At 41.5% G+C, this 27,205-nt stretch overlaps 1 protein-coding gene across 1 annotated transcript in view; it reads left to right on the forward strand.

The window, feature by feature from the left end:
* ATP6V0E1 (ATPase H+ transporting V0 subunit e1) overlaps nt 1-26,633 on the forward strand; it is a 34,933-nt gene extending 8,300 nt beyond the window's left edge. Inside the window, exons 3-4 of the mRNA XM_082650092.1 lie at nt 17,526-17,655; nt 26,142-26,633. Of these exons, the coding sequence (XP_082506218.1) occupies nt 17,526-17,619 (94 nt within the window). The 3' untranslated portion in view covers nt 17,620-17,655; nt 26,142-26,633. The remainder of the gene's footprint in view (nt 1-17,525; nt 17,656-26,141) is intronic.
* The last annotated feature ends 572 nt before the right edge of the window (nt 26,634-27,205 follow it).

The raw sequence follows: 27,205 nt of genomic DNA on the forward strand, positions 1-27,205 counted from the left end.
TCTTTGAAACCTGATCATATATCCTATTTAGCGAAATATCTGCCTGAAGCATACAGGTGGAATTCAAATCCCAAGTATTTTACATCCTTATTCCACAAAGGGGTGGGATTTCTGTAACAAATTTAATTTGAAATTCAAAGGACACTTTACTGTTTGGCACTAGTACATATAGTTTCTTGAAAATACCTCATTTGCAATTAAGACACCCCCAAAGAAACTAGATTTCCTAAACAAAGTCATGTTTTGCAATACATTCATAGACTTTTGAATTGCCTTCTCTTTGTGGCACTTTTTCCCTCCTTCCAGTTTGTTCTAGTTCAAGGTTAGATTCCGCCAGCCGAACCTTGTTTGAGCTCTGAATAAATCAGGATCTCTGCCAGTACAACCAGCTTGTGTTGCTAGCTCAGCAGAGTAAAGTCTGAATGCTCTACATCTGGTTTCCTCTCTAAGGCACAAGATCACTTTTGTTTCTTAAGCATACAGGCCTTTTAGTTACTATTCTATACTTTCTCTTGGTCTTTGGTTAGTTGTTAATGTCGGGTTATGTTGTAGCTTACCCAGAGTTACAAAACTCACATCCTAGGGGTAAAGTAGAAATTTAGTGTTGTGTTGTGAAGGTACAATTGCTTCTTGGAAAACATGCTGTATCTTTAGCACTTGACTAATTGTAAATCTTACCAGCAGAGTGATACAGGAAAAAAAATGTTGACTAGGAGACCAGGAGACCTTGGTTCTGCTAGGCTGAATAATATTTGGCGTGATTATGTTGTAGTGTGGTTTGGTAAATTTTTAAATAAGATGCTGTGTGTGAAAACTTATAACAAAGGATAAGAAAAATATAGTATTATCAGTGATTTTTAAAAATAAATTATTTTAATTCAAAGAACTATATGTTACTTGTAAGCACAGTTTGCTTACATTGCCTTTGTAGCATTCATTTTATTGGGCCTTATTAGAGTTCATTCACTCAACTTATTTATTGTTAATAATAATATATACTAATAGTACTATAATGAACCTACTGTGTACCAGGCACTGGATATATAGCAGAAATATTCTGTCTGCCCTCTTTTTTAAATAAATTCATTTATATTTTTAATTTATTTTTGGCTGCGTTGGATCTTCGTTGCTGCGCGTGGGCTCTCTCTAGTTGTGGTGAGCAGGGGCCTACTCTTCGTTGCGGTGCACAGGCTTCTCATTGCGGTGGTTTCTCTTGCGGCGGAGCGCAGGCTCTAGGCAAGCAGGCTTCAGTAGTTGCAGCACACGGGCTCAGTAGTTGTGGCTCGCGGGCTCAGTAGTTGTGGTGCACGGGCTTAGTTGCTCTGCGGCATGTGGGATCTTCCCAGACCAGAGCTCGAACCCGTCTCCCCTGCATTGGTAGGCGGATTCTTAACCACTGTGCCACCAGGGAAGTCCCCTCCCTGCCCTCTTCAGGGAGGGGAGAGAGGCAGCAAAACAGAGAGTCAGTGAAGCCGCCAATCACTTCCCAAAGAGGTTTCCTCATCTACTCATTCTCCCAAACCCCTACTCTGTGGCCCCCAAACGAGTCCGCCTCACTCACTTCTCCAGCCCCCTAATACTGCCCATCTCACAGGACCTGCACAGCTTTCAGACACTTTCCCCTACGTGTCTAGGAATTTGCAGATCCACAGTTGAGCCCAACCTTGCTTTGGTCCTGCCTCTAGAGCCAGTTTGGGGACAGGACATGATTACCTCCCAGGGCCAGGGTTCTTCACTTTGGTTTCCCACCAAGTACCCACAGCTAGTCAGTTTCTAGAATGTTCTTTACTATAGCATGCTTTGTTTTGTTTTTTAAGCTTTCTGTTTTTGGACTTTTAAAACTTACTGTATGCGCTCTACAAAAGTAGAATAATGTAATGAATGAACCTTCACGTGTCTGTCATCCATGTTGAAAAATTATCAACTCATGGCCAATCTTGTTACATCCCCACACACTTTCCCTTTCCACCCCAGATTTTTTTGAAGCAAATCCCAGACATCAGTTTATCTGTAAATATTTCAATATATGTATATCTCTAAAAAGTAATCATTCTTTTTTCAAGTATAGCCCCAAACCATTATCACACAAAAAAAGTTAATTCCTTTATATCATCAAATATCATTTAAATTTCTGTAGTTGTCTCATATACTTTATTTATATATTTATTTTACAGTTTGTTTGAATGAAGATGCTCATAAAGACCCTGCATTGCGATTAGCGATGTGTCTTTCAAGTCTCTATTGGTTTCTTCTCCAAATCTCTTTTTTTCCTGGCATATTTTAATAGAAAAAAACCCAGATTGTTTGCCCCATAGTTTTCCAGAGTCTGTTCCTTATTAACTGCATACCCATGGTGTCATTTAACATAATCCTCTTTCTTCTGTATTTCCTGTAAATTGGTAGTCATACTTAGGGGCTAGATCACATTCAGGTTCAATTTTTTGTTAAGTCTGTTTTATAAATGGTGTTGATATTTTCATCAGGGGTACATCATGTCTGACTTTTCTTTGTGTTGTTGGCATCACTGATGATGTTCTATTTCTATAACTTCTTATTTATTCATTAGCTAGAATATGTCCATAAAGATTTACTTCATCAACTATTTTGTCATTCAAATAACTGAAAAACGGTTCACAAAGAAAAGCTAGGATATATGTGTGCTCTTCTCTCTGCTTACCTGTTTCAAAATAATAAATTGTTTCCTTAGCATCTTCCAGTGGTGAGTAATGATTTTTGTTTTGTGTTAGTATCATTATGATCTGATACAATTAAACATATTTGATGTATTTCAATCCAATATAATTAGTATCTCTTTGGTGTTCAAATTGTCTCACCTTTGGCCAGTAGAAGCACCTGTATATGACCTTCTGTTAGCTGGTTGGTGGGGTCTGTCTTCATCTCCAGCTTTGAAGCTCCTTCAGACAGGAAATGTGTTTGGCGTAGGTGAAATGTCTGTCTTGTCTCTCCATAGATTGGTAATTTTTGTGTGTCTCTCTCCTGTCTTGTTTGGTGATGTCTGCTAATAAAAGGAAATAGCGGCATCAGTCCTGGAAAACAGTGGGTAATTAAAATTAAATTTGTTCCTGAGATATGAAGTCCTCCTGCCCTTCCTCCTTTCAGCTTGGAACTCAGGTGGATAGCCAGAGGAAGCCATGTTCTGTTTTAGCTAATTTGCTTGTTGCCTTCGTGGGTTTTTCTGTTTGTATCTCTCATTTATAGTTGTCTGTTTGTTCCACAGCTTTGTTACCCATCTTCCCCTAGAATTCAACTAGTAAGTATTTCGTAGAATACCTACTCTGTGCCAGTTCCTGGGTTTATGATAGAGAACCACGTCCCTGCCCTCCTAGAGGTGACAGTCCAGTGAAGGGAGTCAGACAAGCAGGTTAACAACAGTAGCAGCAAAGCTGTTCTTGATTTATAATAGACAAGGTGAGATGGTGCTTTAAGGAGCCAAACAGGGTGCTGTGATAGAGAACAGTGAAGGGGTGGGAGGGAGGGAGGGTTTATTGAGAGCGCTCACAGAAAGCCTGTTGGAGGAGGAGTCAGCCATGGGGGCAGCTGGAGGCCCGGTCTTCTGCAAACAGGAAGGCACTGAGAGGTAAGGAGCTTGGCATGTTCTGGGAGGGTAGTGTGATGGGGTTTGATAGTGAGGCGAGGAGTGGTAGGTTTGGGATTTAGGTGAGGGCCAGGTCATGTAGGATTTTATGGGCTTGGGGTTTACGTTTTATTTTAAGTAGATACGAAATCTTTTCAGATTTTAAATAACGGAGTGATTTGGTCAGATGACCACTTTGGCTGCTCTGTGGAGAGCAGGCTGCTTGGAGGCCAGAGTGGAAGCAGGGCCACAAGTTAGGAGGTTACGGCATTCATTCAGGTGAGGAATCTTTGTGGTTTGGTCTGAGGTGGTGATAGTGAAGATAAAGGGGGTGCACAGATTTGAGAACTAATTTGGGAGTAGAATTTATTGGTCCTGCAGGCGGAGGAGGTGGGAGGAATCAGCGGTGGGTCCTTGGTTTCTGGATTGGGCCATTTACCAAGATGGTGAAGACTTGGGACAGGACAAATTTCAAAACAAAACTTCAGTTGAGTTCGTGCGAAGATTGAGATGCCTGTGAGCCTTCTAAGAGACATCAAATAGGAAACTGGATATAAGAAGAGAGATTGGAGGCCATACGAGTGCATGTAATTGCCTAAGACAGGGGTTTTCTATGAGGCTGGCATCCAGAAGGTAGAGGCCAGGGATGCTGCTGAACATCCTACGCTGCACAGTGCAGCCCTCCTCCCCACAGTGCAGAATTATGCAGCCCCAGATGTCAGTAGTGCTAAGGTGGAGAAACCTGACCGAAGGGAAGGATGGCGAGAGAAGAGAAGAGAGGTTAGGGCCAAACCTGAGGAATGCCAACATTTAGGTGTTGTAGAGATGAGGAAGAGCCAGCAAAGGACAAACTCAAGCCTCCTCTGTCAAATAAGGGGGAGTGACTGGCACAAATGAGAGGGTAGTAAAGTCAGTAGGCATGCATACCCAAGCAGAAGGCAGTTCTTCGTGAGAGTGGGAGAGAATTGTCTGCAGGCAGCAGAGGGAGCAAAGAAGTTATTGATGCCATTGCCAAAGCCTGAGCTGTCTGTTGTAAGAATAAGCAGCCTTCTCAGCTTGAGAGAGCCTCAGGGGGGAGCCCGGCTTCAGTGATGCTGGAGTTGGGGGAGTACGAGAATAGAAGGTATGAGCGGCAGATCACTGACTAAATTACAGAGAACACAGTGCAAGGGTTTGGGAGAAACAAAAGGGAGCGAAGTTGGATCGAGTGTTGAGAAGAGCAGAGCAGTCTGGGAATGGGATTTGGGTCATATTAGATGGTCCTGAGAGGTCTGGAAAATTTTTTTCCGGCAAAAATTGAGGTAAACAAAGATACGAGACCTGTTGAACAACTTCTTATCATTTACCTTATTAAGCAAGGACTTGGACCTAAAGGCTTTCCGCTATAGCCTGACCTTGGAGAGGGTTTGGCAGGCAAGACTGCTTCCAAGGGCCACCGGCACTAAAATGGTGGGGTCAAGCTTTGTTTTTGTTGCTGTTGTTTTGTTTTGTTTTCCCAATACAGATATCTAGTGGTCACTGCGCAATTTGTTGAAAAGACTTTCCCTTCTCCATTAAATTGCTTTGGCATCTTTGTTCAAAATGGTTTGACCATATATGTGTGAGTCTATTTACAGACTGTCTATTCTGTTCATTGATCTGTTTGTCCAGCCTTATGATAATACCACACTCTTTTGATTACTATAGCTTTATATTGAAATCAGGAAATGTAAGTCCTCTGTTTGTTCTTCAGGTTTATTTTGGCTATTCTAAAATAGCCATATACATTTTAGAATCAACTTGTCAGTTTCAACAACAACAAAAAAACGTGTTGAAATTTTAATTGGGGTTGTGTTGAATCTGTAGATAAGTTTGGAGAGAGCAAACAATATTGAGTCTTCTGATAATGAACATGGCATATCTCTTCATTTATTTCAGTTCTCTTTTCTTTGTTTCCTTCTCCTTACTTTGGGTTTAATTTGCTCTTTTTTTCTAGGCTGTTAAAGTGGAAACTAAGAGCATTGATTTAAACTTCCCTTTTTTTTTAATTCATTTATTTGGTTGTGCCTGGTCTTAGTTGTGGCAGGCAGGCTCCTTAGTTGCAGCTCGTGGGCTCCTTAGTTGTGTCATGGTAACTCTTAGTTGTGGCATGTGAACTCTTAGTTGTGGCATGCATGTGGGATCTAGTTCCCTGACCAGGGATCGAACCCGGGCACCCTACATTGGGAGCACGGAGTCTTAACTACTGTGCCACTAAGGAAGTCCCTCCTTCTTTTTATTCTTTTTATTTTATTTTTATTTTTTTTAAATTAAATTAATTAATTTAATTTTTTGGCTTCGTTGGGTCTTCGTTGCTGTGTGTGGGCTTTTCTCTCTAGTTGTGGCAAGCGGGGGCTACTCTTCGTTGCGGTGCGGTAGCTTCTCTTGTTGCGGAGCACAAGCTCTAGGCACACGGGCTTCAGTAGTTGCAGCATGTGGGCTCAGTAGTTGCGGCACATGGGCCCTAGAGCATGCAGTCTTCAGTAATTGTGGCGTGTGGGCCCAGTAGTTGTGGCTCGCGGGCTCTAGAGTGCATGCTCAGTAGTTGTGGCACACGGGCTTAGTTGCTCCACGTCATGTGGGATCTTCCCAGACCAGGGATTGAACCCATGTCCCCTGCATTGGCAGGCAGATTCTTAACCACTGCGCCACCAGGGAAGTCCATCCCTCCTTCTTTTTAAATGTAAGTGTTTAATACTGTAACATTCCCTTTAAACATCACTTTACCTAGACCCTACAAATTTTGATGATGCTGTATTTTCATTTTCAGAATTGTGGTGTTTAATTTCCACGTATTTGGCACCTTTCTAGATATCTTATCAGAAGGTATATTATGTAAGATTTCAGTCTTTTGAAATTGGGATATATTTTATGGCTCAGCATGTGGTCTTATCTTGATAACCATTCCATGTGCACTTGAAAAGAATGTATATCCTCCAGTTGTTGGGTAGAGTGTTCTGTAAACATCAGGTCAAGGTAGTTCGAATCTTCTTTGTCCTTACTGATTTTTCTTGGTCTGCTTTTATTAATTACTGAGAGAGGGTGTTAAAATCACCAGCTATGATTGTGGATTTTTCTATTTCTCTTCTTAAAAGAAAGATCCTTTTTTTGCTTCATATGTTTTGAAGCTCTGTTATTAGGAGCATGCATATATATGATTGTCGTGTCTTCTTGATGAATTGACATTTCTGTCATTATATTAATAAGATATCAATCTTTATCCTTGGTAATACTCCTTAACTCAGTTTTTACTTTGATCGATAACCATACCACCTTTCCTATGCTCATTGTATCTGTGTCTTTATATTTAGAATGTGCCTTTTCGAAGACAGTAGGTGGCTTGTTTTTACTTTTTTATCCATTCTGACTGTCTTTGCCTTTTGCCAAATGGATATTCCTTATACAATTAATGTAACTATTGATATAGCTAGGTTTGGGTTCACTATTTTGTTAATTGTTTTCTGTTTGTCTCAACTCTTTTTTGTTCCTCTGTCCTTTTATGCCTTTCTTTAGGTTAATTGAATATTTTGAGTATTCTGTTTTAATTCCTCCAATGGCATTTAGCTATACTTTTGTATTTTTCTTTTTTTCCTTTATTTTTTGTATTTTTCTTTTTTAGTGTTGCTCTAGAGATTACAACATGCATTCTTAACTTTTCACAATCTTTTTAGAGTTAATATTGAACCATTTCAGGTAAAATGTAACAATCTTGCAACGTGATTCCATTTACTCCCCATCCTTGTGCTATTATCATATATTTTACATCTTTATATGTTGTAAAACCCTTACTACAGTGTTACAATTTTTAAAGAATCATATGTCTTATAAAGAAATTAAGAGAAAAAAGTCTTTTGTATTTGCCTACATATTTATCATTTTTTAAGTTTGTCATTTCCTTTTGTAGATTGGATTTCCAGCCTGAAGAACGTCCTTTAGTATTTGTTACAGGATAGGTCTGACTACAAATTCCCTCAGTTTTGTTTATCTGAAAATGTCTTTATTTCACTTTCATTTTTGAAGGATTTTTTTCTGGGCTGACAAGATTTTTTTTTCTTCCTTTCTTTGAGACAACTTTAAAGGTGCTCTTCCATTATCTTCTGGTCTCCATTGTTTCTGTTGAGGACTGGCTGTAATTTGAATAATTGTTCTTTATGCATTCTTTGTCCTCTGGATGTTATCAAGATTTTCGCTTTATCTTTGCTTTTCAGCATAGTTTCACTGTGATGTGCATAGGTGTGGTTTTCTTTGAATTTATTCTGATTGGGTTTGCTGAGCTATTGGATCTTTAAGTTAATGTTTTCCACCAAATTTGAGAAAATTTCAGCCTATAGTCTACTTTTTTTTCTTTTTGCTCTATTCATTCTCCTTCTGAGACTACAGTTCCACCTATATTAGACTGTTTGATTTTTTTTTTCCAATATTTTTTCCCTGTTTCTTCAGATTGGATAGGTTCTGTTTTTCTCATCAGGTTCACTATTTCTGTCATCTCCAATCCTCTGGTAAATCCATCCAAATATTTTTCAGTTCATATATTATACTTTTTAGTTCTAGAATTTCCATTTCGTTCTTTTTTAAAGTTTTAACTTATTTTCTGAGATTCCCAATCTGTTCATTCTTTATAGCCAATTTTTCTTTTAAGTCCTTAACCATACTTATAATGCTGTTTTGTTTTGAGTTTGTTTTAGATCAATAAACACCTTTATTATATGAGCTAACATAAGAAGGAGGAGGATTTCTTTGCTTTTCTGGGCCTTGATTTTCCTCAGATAGAACTCCAGCTCCTTGCCCTCTAGTACACAGCCATTTGCAGGCCACACCTACTTTAGAGACATTACCTTTTAACTGATCATCTGTGTCATTTTGGACTCAGCTTCTGTGGATTCTTTTGTCCTTGATTGTTGATTACATTTCTTGGGGTTTTTGCATGTGTGTTTTTTACTAAATGCTAGATATTGTAGATGACAGACATTCTGGATTCTACTTTGTTCCTCTGAAAAACGTTAAATTTTTTCTAACAAACGGTTAAATTATTAATTGATCACCTTAAACCTGTGGAGGGTTGGTTTTACACTTTGTTGGGCAGATCTATTTCAGTTTTTGCCCTTAGAGTGAGTTCTCCATTAAGATGTGGCCCTTCTGAGGTTTCAGTGGAAAGTCTGAGGTGTTTACCAAGCCCCTCTAACTTCAGACTCCAGTTCTCTTCCGCTGTTGTACGCAGCAGTGGAAATCTCTGCTCTGTTTTTTCGGCCTTCTGGGTGTTTTCCACCAGTCCTTGGCATTTGCATTCATGGTTCAAGGATGAGCCAAGGAGTTAAGGGAATTTATACACAGGTTTTGGGGCTCCCCTTTGTGACACATCTTTTTTTGTGGTTTCCCCTCTTAATTTCTAACTGCTGGCAGCTCTGAACTTCATCTGTTGATACCTCAAGCCAATAAGACTGCAGGGTTTTGCTAGAGCTTCACACGGACTGGACAGTGTCCTCAGGGGAAATGCTGTATAAAACTAACTTCCTTCTTTCAAGGATTGAATCCCTTCTAGTCTCTACCTGCTTTGGGCACTCTTTAGTACCATCAGTTAGTTGTTTTTCATATTTTGTTCAGAGTTTATAATTACTATCTATAGAATGAGTCTGATATAAGCCACTCTGCTACTACCAGAACCAGAACTTTACCTGTTGACTTTTTTTATTTTCAGGTATTATATTTTTCATTTCTATAGAAGTTCTTTTTGCTGCTTTTATAATTTTGTTTTCCCTCCCTCCCTATCCCCTCCTTCCCCCTCTCCCTCCCTTTCCTCCTTCTTTCTTTCTCCCTGCATGTGTTTTAAGTGTATCTTATTTCTTAAAACATAGTAGACAGTTTATTTTTAGTGCATATCTGATCATTCCATTATCTGAAGTCTCTTCAAGTTTGTGTCTGCTCTTTTCTGTCTCTCACTCATGGTGTCTTGTTTCCATATGCATTTAGTTATATTTGACTGCCATCTGTCCATTTTCCCTGTAGTGTGTTTTTGGTTTTTTTCTTTTGACTGTGCCACACGGCTTGCAGGATCTTAGTTCCCTTACCAGGGATTGAACCTGGGCCCTCGGCAATGAAAGTGCAGAGTCCTAACCACTGGACCACCAGGGAATTCTCTGTTTTCCCTATAGTTTTATATGTATGACTTCTTGGGGGCCTGGTATGAGGGTGGGCTCTTCCAGAAAGTATTTACATTGCTTCTGCCAGGTGCCTAAGGCCATCATGAGTGTGGCATTAAATTAAGTAAAATTCTTGGTATGTTCTTTTTTAAAACCATGTAGTTGGCAAACCTTCATGAAGACCAGTTCTCAATGGCAGTGTTTTTCTCCTTCCTTCTTGGTGTTTGTATTTGAGACAGTTGATTTTCCTAGCATTCCACTTAAGGGGGTCGTTTGATTTTTCCTTATCTTGAGACAGAACCCTTTGGGGTCTTAGCTTTTTTGCGGTGTGTGGGTGAAACTTCCATTAGACTTTCTACCTTCAATGGGCGCTGGGCTTTGTCTACCGTTTTTCATGCCCTTCGATGTCTGAAAATAAAAGCTGAAGTTAATCTGGTTTAGTTATGCTCTCAAAGTATGGAACACAACCTGTAGTCACTTTATTTTCCTCTCTGGGTACTTGCCTTCACTTAGTTTTTTGCTCTGAGACTTGCTTACATTTCTCTCATGGATTCATGTAAAATATTTGGATGTCTTGCTTGTTGATAGTGGAAAGGAAATCTAGGTACCTGTAGATATTATTATCTACTATATTATCTACTATATCTATTATCTACTATATTAAAAGGTTTATTTTTCTTACTCTGACCATATAATCTCTTCATTTATAATTTGGCAGATAAGAGAATTTGAACTGGAAGGCCTAGTATAGGAAGTATGGAGAAAAGAAAGGAAAAGATGATTCAACTTTAGAGCTGGCAAAAATAGGGCATATTCCTATTTTTGTATTGTAGTAGTGCAAGGGCCATAGAAGAGATACAGTTGGCATCAGGTTAATGGAAAGTAAGTTTATGCCTTCTCATCTGGAGCTTGGGGTCCTCTTCCAAACTCCCATGGCTATGGCAGAATTAAGTTCCTTGTGGTTGTAGGACTGAGGTCCCATTTCCTTGGCTTGGGTATTAGTTGGGGGCTACTCTCAGCTCCTAAATGACACTCACATTCCTTGCCATGTAGCTCCTCCATCTTCAAAGCTACCAAGAGAGAATCTTCCTTTGTGTCAAATCCTCCTCATCCTGTAGCAGTCTGGGTCCAATAAGGAGGTAGCAACCACACAATAGGTTAAACACAGGAAGTTTAACATAATTATTCACTATGGCAGAAGAGTAACTATAAGATAGAAGGAAACTCCATATGGTACCCTAGGGCTCAGGGAGAGTACCCAAGCAAGGACAAACTTGGAAAGAATTCAGACCTTGTTGGAGAAGGTATAGTTCAGCCCACCAGATAGCAGAGAAGTTCATTAGTTTGGCCAGGCTGGAGTTGGTCTGGAGTTGGTCTGGAGTTGCTGGGCAAGCAGTTGGCCACGCTCTAAGTGCAGGTAGCAGAGCAGGCTGGAGAGATCAGTGGCCGGGTAGTGGGAATTCTTGTGCCACTGTGATCAGGAGGACTTCAAAGCATGTAGGCCAGGTAGGGGCTCTGGTTTTCATGTCGAGAGGGCTGCAGAAAGGTTATTTCCAGGCCAAGTCTCTAGATCAAAGAGCAACCGTGTTCTGGGCCACAGCCTGTGCAGATTCCACCAAATGTCCTCATACCCACTCCCCCAACTTCTAGCCCATGCTGTGTCCCTCCAGCTACCTCTACTGAGAAAGCTTAACATCGTGCTCACTTTAAAGGAGAAAAAGGGATTCAGTTTTTTATTACAGAGCACATATTAAAGGGTGCATTGCAAGATGGTGCATTGCAGTTTTTTATTACAGAGCACATATTAAAGGGTGCATGGCAATGAATTAATAAGTGATACATGTACTCCAAATGGCCTTCATCAGGAAGAGCCCTGTCCCTTTTAGGAGCTCACCTGATTAGGTCATGCTCACTTGGGGTAAATTCTCTTTCTTTTTTTTTTTTTTAATTGAAGTATAGTTGCTTTACAGTGTTTCAGGTATACAGCAAAGAGATTCAGTTATACATATACATATACATATATATATACACACACATATATATACTTTTTCAGATTTTTTTCCATTATAAGTTATTACAGGATATTGAATATAGTTTCCTGTACTGTACAGTAGGTCCTTGCTGGTTATCTATTTTGTATATAGTAGTGTGTATCTGTTCATCTCAAGCTCCTAATTTATCCCTCCCCTTCTCCCTATGGTAACCATAAGTTTGTTTTCTATGTCTGTGAGTCTGTTTCTGTTTTATAAGTAAGTTCCTTTGTATCATTTTTTTTAGATTCTATATGAGTGATATCATATGATATTTGTCTTTCTCCGTCTGACTTACTTCGTATAGTAATCTCTAGGTCCATCCATATTGCTGCAAATGGCATTATTTCATTCCTTTTTATGGCAGAGTAATATTCCAGAGTGTGTGTGTGTGCGTGCGTGTGCGCGCGCATGCGCACGCACACATCTTCTTTATCCATACATCTGTTGATGGAAATTTCCCTTAAAGCCAGCTGTATCTTTTTTTTTTTGAGGTATAGTTAATGAATAATATTATGTAAGTTTCAGGTGTACAACGTGGTGATTCACAATGTTTAAAGGTTATATTCCATTTATAGTTATTATAAAATATTGGCTATATTCCCTGTGTTGTACAATCCATCCTTGTAGCTAATTTTATACATAATAGTTTGTATCTCTTAATTCCCTACCCTTATATTGCCCCTCCTCCCTTCCTCTCCCCATTGGTAACCACTAGTTTGTTCTCTATATCTGTGAGTCTGTTTCTGTTTTGTTATATTCACTAGTTTGTTTTATTTTTTAAATTCCACATGTAAGTGATATACAGTATTTGTCTTTCTCTGTCAAGCCAGCTGTATCTTATAATCTAATCACGGCAGTGACTGTCCCTACATATCCACCATCCCCTGTTTATACAGGGTGTGTACGCAAGGGGATGGGAATTTTGAGCAACATCTTAGAATTCTGCCTACTTCAGAGCAGGTGGGGGCGGGAGAGGAGGTGGAGATGAGCATGACTCAGTGCAGCATGAGAAACTCCTTTGTAAAGTAAAATAGGTTGTATTTCATTCTGTGGCTTGAATGCATTTTTAGCTGTATCACAGAGAAAGAGAAGGAATAAGTAGTATTTATTGAACACCTGTTTGTCAGCTACTACACGGAGCACTTTCATATATTATTCCTTTAATTCTTTTTTTTAAATATAAATTTATTTATTTATTTTTGGCTGCGTTGGGTCTTTGTTGCTGTGCCTGGGCTTTCTCTAGTTGTGGCGAGTGGGGCTACTCTTTGTTGCGGTGCATGGGCTTCTCATTGTGGTGGCTTCTCTTGTTGCAGAGCATGGGCTCTAGGTGCACAGGCTTCAGTAGTTGTGGCACACAGGCTCAGTAGTTGTGGTGCACAGGCTTAGTTGCTCCGCGGCATGTGGGATCTAACTGGACCAGGGCTCGAACCCGTGTCCCCTGCATTGGCAGGCGGATTCTTAACCACTGTGCCACCAGGGAAGCCCTTTTTTTTTTTTATATTATTGATTTGGCTGTGCCAGCTCTTAGTTGTGGCACGCGGGATCTTCGTTGCCACATATGGGATCTTAGTGGCAGCATGCGGGATCTAGTTCCCTGACCAGGGATCGAACCCGGGCCCCCTGCATTGGGAGTGTGGAGTCTTAACCGCTGGACCACCAGGGAGGTCCCTCCTTTAATTCTTAGTATCTTGAGGCAGGGATTATTATCTTCATTTTACAAAAGGGGAAACTGAGGCTCGGGGTTGTAAGCTCACTTGCTTGGAGTCACTCCACTAATATTTGATGTAGTTAAAATTAAAATCCAACCCTGTCTAATACTGAATCCCATATTTTCTAATAGTGTATAATAACACTGCTGCCCTTGAAAGAATTTGCGTCATTGGATTGGGATAAGGATATTTGACAGAGGTCATCTCGGTAGAGACAGGGCAAGTCACTTCTCTGCTGTTTCTTAAGGAGGTGATAGAGGTTACTCCTATCATGGCCCTCGCTGGAGGGACAGCAGATCAGAAGAGAAGTTCTCGCCGGACTTCCCTATTCCAGCAGGGAAGCTGAGCAGTTATCCGCATGACCTGTGCATCACTGGGAAGTAACCATGCCTCTGTTCCCTGTTCTCATATCTGAATGTGGAACAAAAGAACAAAGTGGGATTTGAGAGAGCTCGGTATATAACCTTTTCTGTGGGGAGGACGTATTTTATGCTTGAAGCATTCTAATAACCCAGAGCTGAGCTCAAGATAAGTGGCCAGGAGTGTTTGTAGATGAAGTATCCTCTGCCTCTCTCTTCCAGAGCATACTCTGCCCCCACCCTTGGTTTGTCTCTCACAAGCTCATGAGCCCCTGGGGGCAGGGTCGGGGGGTTGGCCCCTCAGCTGATTCCTCTGAGCATCCTTAGGGCCTGGCGATGGAGCATGGCATTGGTAAATGATTGTGGAATAAACGAGGAACTCCTAGGCTGCCTGATCTGTTTCATCCTTAATACCCCATGGAAGCAGCCTGGTATCAGGGACTCAGAAGTCCTGGGTTCCCTTTCCAGCTCTATCCCTGATTCGCTGTGGGAGTATTAAGCTCCCTAGGACATAGTTTCTTTGCTGTTAAAATGAGGACCGTGAACTTGACCTCTGGTGCATTCCAGCTCTCAATTCTCTGAAAGATGGTACCGTGCCATAGCTGCCTCGGTAGTTTGAATAAGCTCAGGTTAGTTATTAGGCTGGACTTCAGGTTGTGGAGACATGTGGAACAGTTTGGGCAAATATGAAGAGTACATTTAGTTCTGTTTTTTTGGACATGTGAAATAATAGATTCATTGGAATATGATCTCTTTCTCCACCCACTTCCATCAATTCAGAGTGGATTTTTTTTTTTTCTCCTTCCAGTTCTCCCCACTGTTTTTCAGCTTTAAAGAAAAATCTGAAGTCAGGCAGTAATCAGAAGGGCAGACGAAGAGCTCATCTGGTTAGAGGGGGGAATTTCCTCCAGGACATTTCAAATGAACTGACCTGGGCTGTTTCCCAAGGAATTTTCTTGAACTTCGGTTTGTTGTTGTTGTTTTAAGTAAGATGTTTCACTTGATTTGAAACATTAAAAATAGTACGTAAAATTAAATTCAAAAAAGTTTCCGAATACTGATCTGAGCAAGCAGAGTGGACTTCGTTCTTGCTTCTGGATATTTCTTCTTTACCTCAGGTACCAAAGGCTCATGATGGACTTCATCTATAGTTAGCAGATGGATTCTTTGTTTCCTTAACTCCCAGACAGTTTAGATTTAGCTAAACTGATTGATGCTTTCTGAACTGTTGTCAGTTAAAATATTTCAGAAGGTAACTTTTGTACAGAAGGTAACTTTTGTAAGAACATTAGTCTGACCTGATTTTGGGTTCAGGAGCTGCTACCACCTAATTAGTGTTGTGACCACAGGCGAATCATTTCACCTCTCTCTGCCTCAATTTCCTTAACCATGTTGTGGGAGAATTAAAGATCATTTGTGAAGTCTACCATCATTTTTTTTTTTTTTAAAGCTCCCTGGGTGATTGTAATGTGAAGTCAGAATTCAGAAGCATCGCTATCCCACATCGTACAAAGTACTGGGAGATGGTGTTTTTATTCAATATTAAACATTTTTGGTAACGAGAGGAGACAGAGGCGAGGCTCTAACGTATTTTTTATTTAGCATTTCTAAGCACTGGCCAGTATTTCAGTCTGTCCTGAAAGGACGGACGACTGTTTGTACTGTCTGCTTCCATTGCCTGCTGGGATCGGGAAAGTCCTGGGTCTGTGTGGAATTTTCCATGACTCTCAGCTCTGCACCATTACTGTTCACTGCAGTCACAGCTCTTCAGTGTGTCTGCCTGTGCTCCCCTCCTCTTTCTTTTTTTCAGGTAGATGTTAAACCTCAACTACAAGTATGGGTATTTTGTTTGCGTCAAATATTGTAGTTCTAAGGACAGATCAGAGAGTCTCATCTGAATTTTTTGTTTATAAAGTGAGTCAGCTTGAGGTAACTGTCTTGGCTGGATGTCCTCAGGTGTCACGTTTCCTGTCACAGAACCACCTTCTGTTGGACTGGGGTGGGGAGGGGCGGGTACATTGTTTCTGTAGGTGAAGCTGCTGTTGCTGCTAGATTGTCCAGCAGTCTGATCATTGGTGATCAGAATCAGCTTTTTGATTCTTTTATTGGAAGAGTTCTAAATATTACAGCAAATGGAAGAAAAGAGATCCAGCCAGATAATGGTTGCGTTTGGCTAGTTCCCCTCTTCTAGGGGAATTTAAAGTCCTAAAATTGTAGAAGGAGACTACAGGATAGCTGAGGCAGGATAGCTGCTTTCCCTTAGAAAGCAGTTCTCTGTATCCCATGCAGAGAGGACAGCGGTATCAGATTATGATGCTAAAATCCATCCTCCAAGATCAGTAGTGGATGGAGTCTGGGCCTGTTTACCAGACCCCCTCCCCCCAGACGAGAGCAATTCTAATTTCTAATTTAAATAAAAACTCATGTATTTTGAATAGGAATTAAAGGCACTGTGTGTTCTGCTTCATTCTGTGCTCGCCTGAAGCGGTAACTTCTTCGAAACGCCTTCCTGACCACCCCATCAAAGGAGTACTACCTCCATCATTCTCTATTCCTTTGCCTCACTTTATTTCCTTCCTGACATTACATTCCGTAAGCTTTGTGAGGGCAGTAGCATTTCATTTTCTCCTTTGTATTGCTGGGGCCTGGAGCCTAGCAGGTGCTCATTAAATATTGGTTTAATAAAGTAAAACATGGAATGGTTTGAATAGCCAGCTGTTTATTTGCTGTCTTTCTGTTGAGCCGTACGAGTTCTTTATATATTTTGGATATTAGCCCCTTATCAGATATATGATTTGCAAATCTTTTACTGTCTTTCTTTTTGTTCTTTGCTTTGGTCTTAGTTCAGTGATTCTCAAACTTCACTGAGTATATGAATTCCCATGTCAGATACAAAACCATTTATTCAGAACTTTGTGAGCAGTAGAAGAAAACTTTAAAGACAGTTTTGGCTATGTACTGTTTTGCACTTCCGACCCTGAGGTAAATATGTAACACCATCATACTTCCTCCATAATCGGTCTGTGATACAGAGGAATACCTTGTTACTTAGATCTGAAGTAAGCAGGGGGAGTTAGATGCCCATTTGGTTCAGCTCCACTACTGCCCAGAAGATATGTAACACGTTTTAGTGGTGATGGTGATGAGAGAAGGGGTGCTCAAGTGATATAGTCTAATTGGGAGACAGTGGGCTGAAATTTAACCTTGGCTATACCAGTAAAACTGGATGTGTCATTTTGGTTGTGGGTCTTAGCATTTGGAGAATGGGTAAAGTAAACTGATTTTTCCTGAGCCCAGAAGTTGTGATGATGGTAAACTGAGATTAGGCAAAAACACTCTGAGGTGATGATATCATATGAATTCAGGAAATCTTGACTACTTGGAAAGGAAACTAAGAAAATGAGAGAAAAGACAGAGACATACTATGATGAAGCCTCACTGCTTTGTCAATAATGTATCAGATGAAGGGAGGGTTTGTTCTGTGAAGGCTTTTCTTACAAGACATGCTTCCATTAGCACAGTGTGCTTTATGAACTTTAAGTGTGTTGAAGGTTTGGTCTGAACAATAGATTTAAATTCTACTAAAGCACTTTTCTCATCCTAATTTAAAATGGTCCCGTTCCAACATGATTTCACCACTTTCTGTTGTCCTTCCTCCCCCATTATTTTTTTAGTTGGCTGATTGCAATTCTGGCCCAACTCAACCCTCTCTTTGGACCGCAGTTGAAAAATGAAACCATCTGGTACCTCAAGCATCATTGGCCTTGAGTAAGAAGACCTGCTCGCCAGTGCTCAGTCATTGAGGTGACTATGCCCTTGACCTTTCACATCAATGTTGTCAATCGGTCAGCTAGAGTTTGCCTGGACTTTTCCTCATTTTAACACTTGGCAAGGGCAGACTGCTGAAAGCAAACACAATCTGAATTGCAGAAATAGATTTGGAACTTAGGCCATTCACTTTTAGCAAAGGATTTATCCGTAAGATTCTTTTAAATTGTATTCTTACCCAGCCAGTTAAATAAGTTATGTTTGCATGTGGTCTTTCGGGCACAGATCAGGAATGTGACTGTGTGTACTTGGTATTTTGAGATTTAGCAGCTTTAAGTGGCTGACAGATTTTAGATGAAGGGCATCTGTGAATGCTTTGGACAGAGAGAGACAGATGCTTTTTGAAAATTGGTCTCAAAATTGCAAGTTTCATTTGCTTCTGAGGATCAGGGAAGTAAGGAGTGGTGTAGTGGAATGATTTATTCACTGGCCAAGAGTCAGAAAGAAAGCCTGTCATTTCATTTGTTCTTCAGTCTCCATTATTATGTTAACTGGAGGTTAGCGCTAAATGTTTGACTAGATTCAGGTTCAGCTTTTTTGGCAAGGGTACTTAAGTGGTTCTGTGAACTTCATAGTGCCTTATATCAGGAGAGACGTGATGTCTGGCTGTCTGGTCGTTAGAGATGCCAAGGTGATCAGTGGGTTCTGGCCCCTCCAGGTGTAAAGGTCTCTATCACCCTTTATCCAGTGATTGTATCCATTGCTGATCTTAGCCTGAATGAAGCATTGCAGTAGAAATTGCAAAAATGGTGATTTTCTAGTTTTTGTTATTACTTCCATATTTGATTAGGTGAAATATTTCTATAAAAAAATGAACTTTTCCTGGACTTCCCTGGTGGTGCAGTGGTTAAGAATCCTCCTGCCAATGCAAGGGACATGGGTTCCATCCCTGGTCCGGGAAGATCCCACATGCCACAGAGCAGCTAAGCCCTTGCACCACACCTACTGAACCCGTGCTCTAGAGCCTGCGTGCCACAACTACTGAGCCCGTGTGCCGCAACTACTGAAGCCCACGTGCCTAGAGCCCGTGCTCTGCAACAAGAGAAGCCATCACAGTGAGAAACCCGCACACCACAATGAAGAGAAGCCCCTGCTTGCCACAACTAGAGAAAGCCTGCACGTAGCAACGAAGACCCAACACAGCCATAAATAAATAAATAAAAATGTTTTTAAAAATGAACTTTTCCTTATCAACTAGAGTTATTTACTAACCTTGAAATGTAGATCATATAAGAAAGGTGGGATACACACTTCATTTTTTTCTTTTAATTTTCTTTTCTTTCTTTTCTTTTTTTTTTTTTTTTTTTGTGGTACGCGGCCCTCTCACTGTTGTGGCCTCTCCCGTTGCGGAGCGCAGGCTCAGCGGCCATGGCTCACGGGCCCAGCCGCTCCACGGCATGTGGGATCTTCCCTGACCGGGGCACGAACCCATATCCCCTGCATAAGCAGGCAGACTCTCAACCACTGCGCCACCAGGGAAGCCTCTTTCTTTTTACTTTATTTATTTTGGCTGTGTTGGATCTTTGTTGCTGCATGTGGGCTTTCTCTAGTTGCGGCGAGCAGGGGCTACTCTTCGTTGCGGTGTGCGGGCTTCTCATTGCGGTGTCTTCTCTTGTTGCAGAGCATGGACCCTAGAGCATGTGACCTTCAGTAGTTGTGGCGCACGGGCTTAGTTGCTCCACGGCATGTGGGATCTTCCCAGACCAGGACTTGAACCCGTGTCCCCTGCATTGGCAGGCGGACTTTTAACTACTGTGCCACCAGGGAAGTCCCTCTTTTAGTTTTCAAAGTGAGTAACTTGGTGCCCAAGTTACTTCTGGGGTATTCAATGAGGTTTTCTTTTCTTTCCTTTTCAATTTTAATCAATTAAATGTTTATTATCCTTTTTATAAAGTTCACTTGTTCTTTCTTTGGCCCTGTGGGCACCTGTCTAGACTGGCTTCTATGTCCCTTTGATATTAGTCTTTGATAATTTTCTTTCTGGCAACATCAAGGTGTCCCAGACCTCTCTTGTATGTTTCTTGACTTGGAATCAGCTGTTCCTCTAATAACTTTCCCACTGAAAGGATTCCCTGGTTCACTAGTCAGTCCTCAAGCCCAGTTGGCCCTGTTTTTCTTTCAGTGGAAGTGGTATTTATAAACCATGATCTGATTGCTAGGTGCATTCATTTCTGTTGGGGTGTTGTTGCTTCTAAGCCTTTACAGTGGACAAAGCCAGGAAGTATGGATTTTTAAAAAGAAAAAAAAAATCACGGGTTCATGTCAGTATTTCTAATTCAGATTTAACATTACAGGATTTTTATTTGACTTCTTCAATTTTATACTTGAATATCATTCACATATGCTGAAAATCTTGGCTCCTAAAGGCAGTAACTTAATTACTTAATTTGATTATCATATAATATATATAAAATAGTTTCAAAATTACCCCAATGTAACTACTAACTATAAGGTTATTGAATGCAGTTTAGGATTTCTTTGCTGCTTTATTTGTTCTTAGAACAAATAAAGAACAACATGCTGTTTTCTGTGGTTACTTGAAATTATTTCCTCTGGTGGTTATCAATTTGTTATACAGTTAGGTTAAGATGATTTATTTTGTGTTCAATTTATAGTAATTTTTTCTTTTTTTTGGCTACATTTTTTGGAATATGTAAAACATTTCCAGAGTCAAAATTTTAAGTAAGCTATATTCATAGAAGTCTATATCCTTCCAGTGTTTCATTGTGCAGAGATAAGCAAATACATAGTGTGTGTGTGTGTGTGTGTGTATCCATCCTTCCCTGACACACACAGCTGTTACAGAAGAAATATCATATTACATATGCTATTCTGTACCTTGCTCTTTTTCACTGAACAATATATCCTATCAGTGTATAGAGATCTTCCTTAATTCTTTTTATAGCCATTGATATCCTTTTGCATTATTTCCAGTCTTTTGTTATTATCGATAAAGCCACAGTGCCATCCTGTGCGTATGACACTTTGTATTTTTACCAGTTTTCTTTAGATTAGAGTCCTTGAAAATAGAATCTCTGTGTTAAAGGTATAAATACTTTTTCCAGGTATTACTACATGCCCTTCTATAGGGATTGTACCATTTTTGCATTTCTACCAACAATGTATGTGAATTTCTATTTCCTCACAGCCTGGATTTTTGCCAGCCTGATAGGTAGGCAGCCGTTTTTTTCCCTTAGAGTTCTGTCTGCCTAAAGGGGTTTTGATTCCCTTTTATATAGATTTTTTAAAAAAAATCTGATTTATATATATATATAAAACCTCCCCGCCCCTCCTTTTTCCCCATCAAGTTCTGTTTTATGTCCTTCCTCTTAACTATAGTGAATGTTAGGTGGTGGTATTGATTGGGGTTTAAAGCTGAGAACCTCAGGCCTCTCAGAGTGAGATCTTCATTCTAGCATTGCCTTTCACTTACCTTCTCTGAGCCTCATTTCCATCTCTCACCATAAGTAAATGGGGCCCACAGTGAATAACACTGTGTGTGTGGATCTGGTGTCATTTGCCCATTCTTTTCAGTTTCATGTGTCTGTAACCTGAATGATGAATTCCTAATGTTTGCACTCTGGTCCACAGCACAAACTAGGACTGCTTGAAACCCTTATGTTAACGGTTGTTCCTTTAAAAGCAGAATGGCAAGAAATAGAGCACAGCCAGGCAGTCCTAGTTATGAACATCATGTCACATTGATTCCATGTTTGAGGCAATGATTGTGGTAGTACTGTACCTCTAGTCCTATGGAGTTATCACATCAAGAGATCTAATCTGATCTAATCCTAACATTGGAGCAAACAGAACTCTCTTTTTAAAAAAAAAAAAAATTATTTATTTATTTATTTTTGGCTGTGTAGGGTCTTCGTTGCTGTGTGTGGGCTTTTCTCTAGTTGTGGCGAGTGGGGGCTACTCTTCATTGTGGTGCACGGGCTTCTCATTGCAGTGGCTTCTCTTGTTGCGGAGCACGGGCTCTAGGCGTGCGGGCTTCAGTAGTTGTGGCTTGCGGGCTCTAGAGCGCAGGCTCAGTAGTTGTGGCACATGGGCTTAGTTGCTCCGCGGCATGTGGGATCTTCCCGGACCAGGGCTCGAACCCATGTCCCCTGCATTGGCAGGTGGATTCTTAACCACTGCACCACCAGGGAAGCCCATAAACAGAACTCTTAAGACAGAACTTCACTTTTCTTGGTGGTAAAATTCAAAGAATGAGCTAAATTCCCTTTAGAACTTTGAACTTTTACACAACTGTGGGATGATAAAGGAGTGCAGAAACCAGATTTAGGCCTGTCCTCAGCTGGTAAGGAAAAGTGTTCAATTCTGTATGTGATTCTTTAAGAGGCCAGATTTGGAAAGTAGGAGATGTAAGCCAGGCATGGTATTCAGCAGAGAAAAATGAGGAGCAGTCATGAAAGCTTTCAAATAATAATTCTATACAGATGAAATTGAATTGATCCTGAACAACACGGTTAAACAGCAAGCCGGTCCTTTGCTACTCTAAACACTTTAATTGCCATGATTTTCTTTCATATGTTGATAGGCTGAGTTATAGCACATTATGTTTATTGGCTGGAAATCTTACCCAATACTTCAAAGAACTATTTCACGCCATCTCTGACCCCTGCCAACCTTGACTGCCTCTAGAGCCTCGATTCCTGAGATGCTTATGGAACTATCACATCAAGTTTGCTGTTTTTCCGATGTCCCATTTTCCTGCAGCTTTGGGGGTGTGATGCTTGTAGGGAATCTCCTTGGAATGGCTTCAGACCAGTGTTCTGTAAGTTAGTTGGTTAACCGCATCATGGTGATATGTTTAGATAAGCCTGTATGGTTTACCGCAGTCCTAAAAGGGCAGGCATTCTATTTTATTACAAAGTCTGGAGCGGAGAGGAATAGACTATTGGTAATTAGGCCTCTGCCCTGAGGAAGCTGTTTTTCTATGCATTCCAAAAATATTTGAGTGTCACGAGGTACATAGTACTGAGTGGGGATTTCAGAGGAGGCTGTGGACTCTGAAGGGGTTTGTGATCTGTTGAGAGGTTGGAACTAAGCCATACTTGTGAAAAGTTAAAACAGTGCAAGGTGTTTTATGGTTAAAAAGCCTGTCACAGTTTTCCCTGTCACCTAGAACCCATTCGATGGCTTCTTTCTCCTCTTCCTTGAATCCAGTTGAGCCACTTATGTCACTAGTGTCTGCCTGTCTACTCTGTTCCTCTGTCGGGGACCCTACTATCTGACCCAGTCACTGCGGCTCTGAATTACTGCAGTGGCTCCTCATCACGTCTGCCTGCCTCTACACTCAAGGTATCTACAAACCACCACCCTGTTTATCTTCCTGACATAGCACTTCCTGAAACACATCCTGCTTGCCCCAGAAACTTTGAGGAGCTCTCCGTGGGCTACAGCAGGGCTTTTTCTTAAACCCAAGGTCCCTGATTTTAATGGGTACGTGCCGCTTGGAATGCTGTATGTAACGTGTTGTCAGCACAGCTTGTCAGGGTCACCAGAGGTCCCATGAGCCACAAAAGATAAGAATGACTAGTCTGCAGATTCTGTCCCACTTTCTAACTTGGTGGTCAAGGCCTGCCTAGTTTGCCTTCCAACCACCTTCGCCGCTTTCTGCACAACTTTCCTCCGTGACCTACTGGTTCCAGCCATACCATTTTCATGCTCTTGACCTAATTAGCTTTACTTAGCTTTTCCTGCCTCATTACCCTACCACAGTCATTAATGTAGAAGGCCGGTTAGTAAACACACTATTCAGCGAACATTCTGGTTTCTTGTCTCCACTCACCCATTCTCAGTTCTTTCTGATGTTTTCTCTTGAGTGTCCAGCTTGCAAATCCTTGCACTTCCTTTCCTGGCCACTTGGCTTCCCAGAGATCTCTTCTCTCCTAAATGTATTTAGCTCTGCTGTTTTTGCCTTGAATTGTGAAGCACTCAGGCCTTTATAGGTTGCTTAAATACCTCTTGTAGTTAATCTCCTACAATAAATACATACCTTACCATGAGAGTAAAGAAGGAATTATTTTTCGAAGTTATCTGAAACGAAAAAATAAAGATAAAAATGAGACCTCTTCTTTTTTGTTTAAAAATATATATATATTCACTCATCATCCTTCCCTGAACAGATTTCTTGATTCTAGCCTTAATATTTTTATCTTTGTTTTTTTTTTTTTTTTTGCGGTATGCAGGCCCCTCACTGCCGTGGCCTCTCCTGTTGCGGAGCACAGGCTCTGGAGGCGCAGGCTCAGCGGCCGTGGCTCCCGGGCCCAGCCGCTACACGGCATGCGGGATCCTCCTGGACCGGGGCACGAACCCTTGTCCCCTGCATCGGCAGGCAGACTCTCAACCACTGCGCCACCAGTGAAGCCCTAGCCTTAATATTTTTATGTTGTTTTCATTCTCAGTTTTATCTGAAAGTAGCTTTGTGATTCCTTTATTTTACAAAATGAGAGCATGGACTCTTTGGTTGAGTTCCCCACCTCCACCCCAGAATGGCTATTCATATCAGAGAGATGATTAGAATATGTGGTTCTTTAATTCACTCCAGAATCAAACCACAAGTCTTCGAGCATAATGCTCGTTCACGTTAATCTTAAACTGGTATCACTGAGCTTGAGGGAAAATTATTCCCTCTTTCGGTGTGGTTTTTCAAAAGTGAAGACCTGTTTTCCCCTTCTGTGATTGTTCATTCATCCAGAAAGGCCTAAACAGTGAGGAAGTCTGACCATATGCTCTTTTTTTAAAATGTTTGGCTGCGTTGGGTCTTCGTTGCTGCGTGCAGGCTTTCTCTAGTGGCGACTAGCAGGGGCTACTCTTCAATGCAGTTTGCAGGCTTCTCATTGCGGTAGCTTCTCTTGTTGTGGAGCGTGGGCTCTAGGTGCACAGGCTTCAGCAGTTGCAGCAGGTGGGCTCAGTAGTTGCGGCATGCGGGCCCTAGAGTGAGCAGGCTTCAGTAGTTGTGGCGTGCGGGCTCTAGAGTGCAGGCTAAGTAGTTGTGGCGCACGGGCTTAGTTGCTCCGTGACTTGTGGGATCTTCCTGGACCAGGGCTCAAACCTGTGTCCCTTGCATTAGCAGGTGGATTCTTAAGACACTGCGCCACCAGGCAAGTCTCCTGACCGTATGCTCTTCATAGGAACTTCACACACAAAACATTTGGATTCACTGCTTCACATATTCTCAAGTAAATTAATAATCTGCCTGGAACTCAGGTCTATGCAGAGGGCTGTTCTGCTGGCCTAAGGAAGAGAAGAGAAAATGATCGTGAGATTAATAGAAAGGTTTCATGAAGCCATGGAAGAAACCGGTAGCTCTGGTCATTGCCCCTACCTAGCCTGCTACGGTTATTTTCCTTAGTACGTGGTAAAAATGGTCCTCTAATTACATCTTCAGTTGACTGTTTGCACTGTCCTACCCTAGTGGGTCCCCAGCAGTCCGGTGCTTTCCACCATGGAGGGCGGCTGGCCTGCCCAGCTTGCTCCAGTAAGATTTACCAGCAGTCTCATGTCTGCTTCTGGGCACCTTGGCCCCGGAGCCTTGGGAAACCCGCCATTTAATCTCCCGGCACTGGGGATTCTCCAGGGTGCGTGCCCACTGGCTTGGGAAATCGCAAGGGCCCGTGTGGTCTCCCTGTGGGCTTTGTGACCTCCAGCCTTCCAGACCTGCCCGCTGCAGCCGTGCCTCATCCCCACTTAACTAGCCCCTCACTCCGCCTGCCCCTCCCTCAACACCCTAGCAAATGGTGGGCCACAACCAGCTTGTTTTCTTATCCACTAACTCGAGGCTTGTGTGGAAATCACCTCTTAAAGACACTATTTAACTTATTTTCTCTTTAGTTTTTCTCTTTAACTTCAAAAGTAGCACATATGGCTTTATTTATCAAGACGTTGTACAGTAAGCTTTTGCGAGAAGGAGTTATGCGACCACTGTTAGCAGTCTGATGTGTGAAGATACCTATTTTAAATGTTTGCCAGCTCTGCAAAGGTGGTGTTGCAGCTTTAAGCTTCTAGAAGAAGAAATTCTCATTTGTCACCTACACTTGGGGTGGCAAGAACGGTGAGCCATCGAGTAGCAAGGAGCCTGCTCTTTAGGAGTCTGACTCAGGGACCAGCTTGCCCGCCTGTGGGAGCGGAAGTGCAAATACAGATTCTTGAAGCCCAAGGGAACTTGTCAGGTCCCAGTGCAACGGGTCTTAGTCAGCTCCACTCTTCCTGCTTTCTATGATACCGTCAAACTGGGACTTGGGATCCTTAGTTTAGCATTGTCCTTGGTAACTGGACTTATTGTCACAGCCCTGCAAAACCTGCCCGAACTTGCACATTAACTGAGCCCACTTTCATTTAGGGGGCATCTGTGTATTTAAAATTATTGGCCTGGTTGACTTTCTTGGTGTTACCCTTTTGCCCTCCTGAGGTTGATGGAAAGGCCCAGTTACTGGAACGGTTTTGTTTTGCAGGTCACGAAGAGAACTCCTTTAGATGCAAAATCACCTCCATACCCAGACCACCTTCCTTGACTCGCCCAATTTGGCTGTCAGCTGCCTTAAACGTTCCCACCACATTTGAATATCTTATTCTACAATGCAGTATTTTTTCCTGTCACCTTTTTTACACTTTGATGAATGATGTGCCTATTGAATCTAAACTGTGCTGCCTCTATAAAATGTTTATGTACTGTTTGGAGATAGAAAGTGCTGTTCTTTTGAGAAATAACATTACTCTCTCCTTGGAAACTGTGGATCTGAAGATGGCTCCTGCCTGCTCACAACGTGAGAATCAGTGAAGTGTTTAAAAACTGTTACATGACAGTAAGACTCCAGTGGGGCAGTCAGTAGGAGAACATGTTCAGAGGGAAAAATCTGTCCCACCAGAATTATACCAAAGTATATTTTCGGGATGAATTTCTTATTTCTGCCCTCCTTTGGAATAAATTATTTTTCTGCTCTCTATGGAAATCTGGTTTTGGTGTTTGTTAAGCTCATTTCTGTAAGCTCTTCTGTCTCTGGATAATGCCTTTTTGAAAAATGATTTTGTAGTCCAAACGTAGCTTGGATGGATTAACCTGGCTGTGTAGTTTGAGATACCTGAGGAGTCTGGTAAGTACTGTTGTTAATCATCCAGTAAACACCTGAGTGCTTGTTGTAGCCACTGGAGGAATCAAAGATGTGGAAATTGGGTCCCTGTAAATTCAAGAGCTGGAATGCTATTTGGGGAGGTATATAATTCAAGGCCCCGTTTGACCATTGTCCATAAACACGTGGTCATGATGCTAAGCAGGTAGAGGGGCGGTGCCAGCCACAGGGACAAGCGGGAACCAGCGGTTCCTTGTACCACCTCACTATCAGAAATAGGACTGAAAAATCAAGTGGTTAAAAAGCCTGGGACGGGAACAATAATTCTGTGTTTCGGTAGCAGGCATCTCAATAATTCACTAACTTGGGGACTTTATTAGTTTTAAGAAATTTAAAATGAAAATGGATCTAAATTTTCACCAGCTCATGGCTCTTTGACAGCCAGCCAA

This window comes from Grampus griseus (assembly GCF_964374135.1).
Source record: "Grampus griseus genome assembly, chromosome: 3".
In the NCBI taxonomy this organism is placed as follows: Eukaryota; Metazoa; Chordata; class Mammalia; order Artiodactyla; family Delphinidae; genus Grampus; species Grampus griseus.